This window comes from Anarhichas minor, unplaced genomic scaffold (genome assembly GCF_050575085.1).
Source record: "Anarhichas minor isolate MPS153535 unplaced genomic scaffold, ASM5057508v1 ptg000010l, whole genome shotgun sequence".
In the NCBI taxonomy this organism is placed as follows: domain Eukaryota; kingdom Metazoa; phylum Chordata; class Actinopteri; order Perciformes; family Anarhichadidae; genus Anarhichas; species Anarhichas minor.
This window is the reverse complement of record NW_027466456.1, coordinates 10,849,386-10,857,800: the sequence shown is the minus strand read 5'-3', so window position 1 is coordinate 10,857,800 and position 8,415 is coordinate 10,849,386. Positions and strand designations below refer to the sequence as shown.

Here is an 8,415-nt window from a genome sequence, read left to right as displayed (position 1 = left end):
TTGTTGGTTGAATTTTTTAACATTTTTATTTTGGGTTTCTTGTTCAACAACATCTCATCTCTCATTGGGGTGACCGTGGCTTACTGGGTAGAGAGGGTTGTCCGCCAACTGAAAGGTCACTGGTTCGATCCTCGGCTGCACCGTGTCCCTGAGCAAGACACTGTACCCCTAACTGCTCCCTGGGTGCCTGTAATTGGCATCCCACTGCTCCCTATATATACAGGGATGGGTCAAATGCAGAGAATAATTTTGCCACTGTGGGACTAATAAAGGAATGTTTCTTTCTTTATTTTTCTCAGTAGTTAAGAGCAAGGGCTTCTAGTCCCTGAGGAAGCATTTCCGTCTGTCAGGCTTCTCCAACAATTTAACTAGTAACTGGAAATGTTTTGCAGGCACCGCTTTCAAATCCAACATCAGTCAAGAATAATTCCCAGAAACTAGATGGACGTATCTCATTTTGACAGTTTTCCCGATCAATCAAGTTTGTAAAAGTTGTATTTTGTTTGTTGCACTATGGCAACAACAATAAAAATCCTCTTTCAGTTGTTTAGTGACTCACAAAGGCTGCAGAGACAAAGAGGAAGAGTCAACATTAAAGGTGCTAAATACGAAATTCAGAGCATTTATTTTTCGCACAGCTCTCAACATGGCCACGGCTGAGCCGGGGAGTCCCGTCCAACACATTGAATGCAGTGCGAATTTTGCCATTAATGATGTTTAGAGGGTGTAAAGCAAACTTTTAGGTACACGATAAAAGATGTTCTAGCATGTCAAATACAGAGTAATTCATTTTTTTCTGGAGATTCACTGGCATTACATTTACACAAATACAACTCTCCTTCCTTTGCTTAAACGAAAAATCAAGTTAAACTTTAACGGAGGGCAAAATGGAGGACAGATATTGTAGGAGTGAGGGTCAGGATGAAAAAAAAAAATAGCAGCAACATAGCAACTGAGGAATGTTTTACCACAGTCTTATCTATTTAATAGAGCTTTTTATGATATGCACAAAAATGTAGACAAGTGAACCAGCTTGTCAGCAGCTACCATAAGTCCCTACTATAAGGCCCTCCTTAAAGGCCCAGTCTATTCTCGCTGACCATATACATTTGAGACATATTCATCTACACAGTCAAAAGGTATGAAATACAGATACAAAATCATGAATTTGTGTGTTTTCTTGTTGACAATAATTCAGAATATATGCCCGGGGCTTGGATCACAAAGCAAGAAAAGCAGGTTAGCCGGTTAACTTTGCTTACCTCACTTTCAACTGAGCTTATTCACCTTGGTAATCTTCATTGCTCAGTAAACCTGCTAGAGAACAGCTGCAGCTCAGTGGATTTTATTTTACTGTGTAACTTCGTTTGCTTCGTTTGCTGCTGCTACAGACAAATTTCCCCCTGGGGATGAATAAAGTATATATCTATCTATCTATCTATCTATCTATCTATCTATCTATCTATCTATCTATCAATCAGAGAGATCAAAACGTGTTGAAAAAGAAACATCTTCTAGCCAGCTCACTGAAAGAATTGAGTCAGAATTTCTACAGAAATCAAAAAAGTGCTCCAATTACAATAAACTGACAAGTAATAAATAATGAGTACCAGGTAAGAGCCGGTAGAAGCACTTTAAACACGAGTAGTTAAAAATAAGCTTGACTGCTTTTAATCAGAGATGGAGTTAACAAAGTAAAAAGAGGGATTGGCTTTGCTCCTTGTACCTCTCAATAATATCTCTCAACTGTTAGGCTTGTTTTTTGGGTATACCCTTGGTTTACACAATCTGTGACTTAAAGACATTAAATGCAATAAAGCTTAGAAGATGAATGAGTTCAAGCATTGTTTTAAGTGGAATGATTGTACGTCATGAGAATAAAACTAGTAAAAACACATCTGACATTTCAATTTCTGTGTCAAACTGTATTAAAATGAATGTAAAATGATATATAGAGTAAATAAGACTGTTGGCATGCATTTCTTCCCTGTGTTGGTGTATCCAGAACAATGATTTACGTAAGTTATTAACTGGTGAGTGTGTGTTATGCAGTTTTCTGGGCTTGAAACTTACATTCCTGGAAGCAGATGTGATATTGTGTCATTTTTGTCTTTATTATCTGTACTGCCACCGGAGTTACAGCCTATTCCATTAAATGAATTGTCTCTCAAAGGACTCGCTTGCTCTTTGCACCCTCCAGTGGTTGAAAAGTGAATTTAAAGTTTCTCTACAGAGCAGAAGTCACCTATGTGTAACTGGTGTCAAACAGCTGCACAGCTTTCTCACAAATAATCTTTGTTTTAATCTCTCACCTGCGGCAATAAACTGGCAGAGATAAAGCGCTATCCTTTGAACTGTATTTTAGCGTTGATAAATAGTCTATGTTTCTTAACAGAAAGATATGAGGAAGTGTTCCTTTTAAAGCGTGGGGAGAGGCTTTGCTCCAGCTGGATACTGCTAAAGTAATGCTACATTTTCAGATGAGAAAGTATACTCTACTGAAAGAAAATATACAAGGGAAACATTACAATTGTCATATTTTGACAAAAAAAAGAAACTAAATATATTGCTGTGCAAGCAATGATTGTCAGCAATTTCATCATTTAGAGGAAATATCAATCATAAAGAGTGATGATGAAACAAAGGTGTTTACTGTTGACAAACGTTCTAATTTATATCGTGCCTCAATTTTTTTGATGCAATAACAACACCTCTGCTACAAAATAAGCTAAATGTTCTGCGATGATCATGAAACATGACAGAAAATGTTGGTACATCTGGTCAGTGGCTGGAAATAGAGCATTTCTCACAAATTGGAGTAATGGCATGTCTTTTTAAGCATGTGAGGTGGCTACAAGACAAAACAATGTTAGGTGTGGTGGATCAAAGTCCTCTGGCTGAGAGGAACTTCAGAGCTGTGAGCCTATTGTGAGGCATCATCTGATTAGGTAACACTGACTGCTAATATGTCAGTGTTTTTAATCATAAATCAAGTGATTTACAGTATTAGGCTGAACGGTCACTGAGGCAGATGGCATCAAACAGATCAAGTTTGTGTGTGTGTTTGTTTGTTTGTGTGTTCGTTTGTGTGTGTCACAGTCACAGTCACATGATGAGGGCATGTCTGAGGGCACCGCATCTGTCGATGTTTTCCATCTGCCAGTCTGACTCTGCCTGCCTTCAGTTACCCCCCCTCCCCCCCCCCCCCCCCCCCCGACAAAAACCACAACTGGCTTTACTGGGAAGCCAATTAAGCACAATATTGTTTCTGAAAAATTCTTAGCATTTTATTGAGATGGAATAACTTGACGCAGAGTTTGATATCAAATGCTGTCATTTTCATTTTCAAAATGATTACAAAATTGCATTTTTAATTGTGTCTTAAACAATGCTTGCACAAATGGCCTACATCGTTTATATATTGCATTGGAATTTTCTAATTTGATTTAACATTTGATTTGACGATTGTCCACCTTACTGCAGGCTAAGCCTTGATACCAACAAATAAACATATGAACATTGAACATACACCAACAAGTAACAGCTAAAGCCCCTTACACTTTTCAGATAGTAGCCTATTCATAATTCATACAAGTATGAACATAAGAGAGAATAGAGAATTGTGTCTCTTTACATCTACTGTTCCTCAGCGATTCAAAACAGTGTGTTTCAGGCTTAGTTTGTTTGATCTAATTGTTTTGCGATGTTTTTCAGCTCTTTAACGCTGCTGGCTTTATTGAAGCTTGGTCTTGCGAGACTGCTAGTAGGAGCAGATCCTTCAAACCAGTGCAAACCATTGCACTCCACACTCCAGTCCAGCTGGTGGCGACAATGCGACAAGAATTTAGTTTGCAAGCCGCCAAATGAACGGAGAAAAGAAGAAGACGGAACCAGTAGTTTCTTCAACAAATGTTTCCGGCCGACGTTATTTTGAGTGAAGACTCGTGGAAATCCTGGTTGATTCGCGCTCTAATAACGATCACCTTTACGGCTTCATCGTGGAGAGCTTAATGGCTGCCCCAGGTCGGTATGACATTTTATGTGATTTATGATTAATGTAGTTCACTCTGGATGTGTAATGGCACACAGAGTAATGTTATGGTTCAACAAAGTGGCGCTAACCTTCACGTTAGCCTCACGCGTTCACTCAACGTACGTCACAGACCCAAACAACCGTTTAATAGTTACCTTTAAACGGTAAAGTTATCTTTGACCCCACACAATACACTATTCCACATGGAAAAGAGACTGTAACGTCCCTGTGTTCATGTCTTCATACATGTCTACATATAGTGCGTTAATATAGCTAACGACACAGCAATTAATAAGCAGTGAGTTAGCCGTTTGCGACGTAAAAACAGAAAGAAATGTAGCTACTCATTGTGGAAAGCTTGAATCTGTTGTTGGTTGTTGCACTTACAAGTATTGCGCAAAACCTCCAGACATGGTCTGTAGAGCCCAACATACAGAACCGGGTATTTAGCTCCGTGTAAGTTAGCTAATGTAACTACACAATGACCTAATGGTCTTTTTAATGTGTGCATGTATACGAGCTCTTAAATAACGTTACTTCAAACACTAAACACACGTTTGTTTCTTATCGTCTCACAGGTCCTAATAAGGACAACATCAGGGCTGGGTGCAAGAAATGTGGATATCGTAAGTAAAGCTTTGGCACACTAGTTCCATCGCTAACTAAAGGAGGATGTTTCAATGTGTATGTGTTGTTAGTCTTGGGTCTGTTTGGTCGGTTGGACTCTGCAGCTGGACGGGTTATGATACTTGAATGTAGACGATAAAAGTGTTTCTGGTCGTTCATCCATGCTCTCTTGGACCTTTTTGGATTTTTTTTTTCCCCCAGCGGGCCACTTGACCTTTGAGTGCCGGAACTTTGTCCGAGTTGACCCCCAGAAAGACATTGTTCTGGATGTAAGCAGCACCAGCAGTGAGGAAAGTGACGAAGACGATGTACCTGCAGCTAAAGTCATTGAGAAGCTGGGGCGAAGTAGAGGTACAATGATGACCCTCTTGTGTTTGTTTGTTTTTAAAAGCACTCTGTGATATAATAAAAGACAAGCTGGAGATTATTAATGAGTAAAATGTGATTTTGATGCAGCAGTAGTCCCAGAAGAGGAAGGGGTTGAAATCTCAATGTTGCTACTATTAGACATACTTTTTCAGATTTTAAAGATGTTACTTTAATTTTTGTGTCATGAGCAGCTATTATTCCAGTAAAAGTGCCTTGACTGTTCTGTCTTCAAATCTGTGCAGGTTCCCATAATGATGAAAATGATGGTAGGAAAGGGAGACACAAACAGAAGAAGAGCAGTGACAGAAAGTCAAGAAAGAGGTAACTGTTTTTCCTACCTTGTTCTTCAATCCACACATCACTGTTTTATACGTCTATGCCTTGTTGGTTAATGTCCCAGACCAGATGATCAGACTTTGAAGCTGATGTTGAGATGTGTTTGCCTTTTATTGGCCAATTTACGTATTTGTGACCTTTTTTTTTTCAAGTGATATTAATGTTTTTTTTAAATTCTATTCTCCAGATCTAACTCGTCGAGTGATGAGACTACAAAGAAAAAAAAGAAACGCAGCAGTTCCTGCTCCTCATCTGACGAGGAGGAGAGTGGGAAGAAAAAGAAAGTGAAAAGCCGGAAGAAGAAAAGCAAAAAGACCAAAAAGGAACATGGGAAGCATCAGAAGAAGAGTCAGAAGAAGAAGAAACAAGAATCCTCTTCTGCTTCTTCCGGCTCTAGCGACTCCTCAGACAGTGACTGAGACTGTACAGTGTCCGGAGGTCCAACGGGTTTATTCTCCGTCAAACTGCGTGAATAAGGCGCCTCATCTTCCACTTCATCAAGGATTTAAATGATTAATTAGTCCAAAAATACCGTAGAGCGTACTGTATGTTTTATGCCATCATGTCAGTGAAAAAAAGGTTTTTGGGATGCTCTGAAGAATTTTGTAAAACATGTACGAAGCCAGGGAACATGTTCTGTTGTCGTGTTTCTTTGCTGCGTGCAGAGGAATCTTTAAGTGACACATGGTACACTCATCATACATGTCTTTAGTAATACGTTTCTGGATGCTGTCCTGTAGTTGTTGCTCTTTTATACATTTTCCTGCTTTAATGCCTTTTTTTTCTTTTTTGTACCCAAAAAAATATTTTAAAGGGGTCAAATGTGAATCACAAACCTGATTTGACAAGATACGAATGGCCAAGGATAACGACCACCAATACTCAGCGGCGTATTTTTTTTATCAGTGCTGGCTGACGTGTCAGCAGCAGTTGAACTACTGGCTAACTGGTCTTCTCTTAGTTTATAATTGCCTAAATGTTTATGTTCTTTTTCTAGGATGACTTTATGTACAATGAAACTCCTGGACGTACCTGTGAGACTGTGTGGGTGCTACTAATGTGATTATTGTCAAAGAAAGGTTATCATTTAACCACCCACACCTTGTTGAAAACCATCTGGTCATTTCAAAAGTTCATTCCAAAAATATTGTGCGTATCATTTAAAAATCATTAACAGATTTTTTGATACAGCTTTGTTTATTTCCTATGTACTATTGCTTCAGTCTGTCGTCTTTGGTCCTCCCCATAAGTGTTTTTATTGTAGTAAAATATATATTTGTATCTCTGTCTCTAGAATTCAGTTTTTCCTGTAGAGGGCAGCAAAATACCTTGAATGTGAGATGAAGGACAGTGATCTCAAACACCTTTCTGAGTATTAAAGATGAAAAGGAAATGTGGCTGAGGCAAATATACATCAACAAAAAGAAAATATTTAATCCGTATGTTTCAAGTGTCAAACACAAAATCCAAAGTGCGATGTTTGTATCCTAAGCAAACATTTAGTTTAATAATCAATTTACAATATGACTATTATAGTCATTCAATGGCACACATGCCACATATTCTGTGGAATAACATGTTAATACTTAATATTTCTGGTGAGAGTCTGTATTTAGGTGTGAAGCACAGTAACAAGAAAGTTCACTATCTTGTATAAACCATTAAAATGTTGCTTGACATGCAACTGCTTTGCATCAGGTACTTATATTTGAGTCCCTCCTTTTTAACATGCTTTTTTTTACATACATATTCTTCATGAATAGACAAAAAAAAAGGAAATTCAATTAGAAAATCCACTGAGAAAAACGGTGAAAAGCAGGAAGGGGATGGAAAAAAAAAATATTATAGTAATATTTACATTTATTTATGTAAATGTACCTTTATTATGTAATCTAAAAGAATAATTGTATCTGATAAAACCCCATAATAATGACATACAAGCCTACATCTACTGTAGACTTGGAGTATCTATCTTTACTCCATCTAGTGGTCATGGTGTGTGAGTGGTCAGGGACTGAGCTGAATCCATTCAAGCTGCCATCATCTCTACTGATAATGTGCAAAGGTGAAAGACAGACAGATTTATAGGAGTGTTACTAAACTTCCTGACACTTGTTTAATTTGCCAAATAATCACGAATAGACAGAAGCTGCTGGGTAACAATACTCTTTGGCTCAACTTCTTAATTGCAGAGGCACATGTGTCAAACTGTAAATGTTTGTGGGGGAAGTCGATCACGTACTCATAGGGAGATCCAATCCACGTTCACATACTAACACAGACACACGCAGAAACGTATCAAAAACACAATCATTTTAAGATTCACAAATTTCATAAACAACCTTTTACGTTAATTCAAAGGGCCATTCATTGCACCTACAGTGTACACACGGTTATCAGACTGCTCAGGCATGTGTCTATGCACTGAGGCACCATGGCCCACAGGCAGGTGCAGCAAACCATCATGAGTTATCGATGTATGCATTATTGCTTCCATCCCACTACCTCCATGCTGTCAGTAGGCTTTCACTCCCCGCTAAGACATGGAACTGCACTAAGAGCCACATAGCATTACAAACATTACAAAACTAGGATCTTTGGAAGCACTTGTTTTGGCCGATCTGGGCTGTGTGACAGATGTTTATAATAGCACCATTAATTTCACTTTGCCTTGGGGAAGGGGATATCTTTTGAAACATCTGCAACATCCCGAACACCTACATGCATGGCTGCTGATCAAAGCCCCGCATTATGACAGGACATGTCCCCCCCCCCCCCCCCACTTCTATATCTTTTTTTTTATATCCAGAGGGCAGATTCATCAAATGTTTCAAAGAAACATTAACATTCAGCTGCTACTGACAACTGAGACAATCGAGAAGTCAATACAAATTCTGGGAATTGGGAATACGTGATGTCTGATGTTCTCAGTGTCTGGTCAATTTCCTGTGAAGAAAAGTCCTCGCAGGAAATTGTTTGTTTAGGTGAGGATCTCAAAAAGCAACACTCGGCTCCATCTCAGCTGAGTATGAATAGTGCCATCTACAGGC

At 38.8% G+C, this 8,415-nt stretch overlaps 1 protein-coding gene across 1 annotated transcript; it reads left to right on the top strand.

The window, feature by feature from the left end:
• Window positions 1-3,880: 3,880 nt before the first annotated feature.
• Window positions 3,881-6,646, top strand: srek1ip1 (SREK1-interacting protein 1). The gene is made up of 5 exons (XM_076088137.1): window positions 3,881-4,023; window positions 4,612-4,659; window positions 4,862-5,011; window positions 5,272-5,350; window positions 5,553-6,646. The coding sequence occupies exons 1-5, from the start codon at window positions 4,011-4,013 to the stop codon at window positions 5,782-5,784; spliced, it is 522 nt and encodes a 173-aa protein (XP_075944252.1). The 5' UTR covers window positions 3,881-4,010; the 3' UTR covers window positions 5,785-6,646.
• Window positions 6,647-8,415: the final 1,769 nt, after the last annotated feature.

Bases quoted from the DNA above. Each gene is read 5' to 3' on its own strand.
- srek1ip1 (XM_076088137.1), top strand. The intron at 4,660-4,861 runs GTAAGTAAAGCT...TTTTTCCCCCAG, and splicing joins GTGCAAGAAATGTGGATATC to CGGGCCACTTGACCTTTGAG. The intron at 5,012-5,271 runs GTACAATGATGA...AAATCTGTGCAG, and splicing joins GAAGCTGGGGCGAAGTAGAG to GTTCCCATAATGATGAAAAT.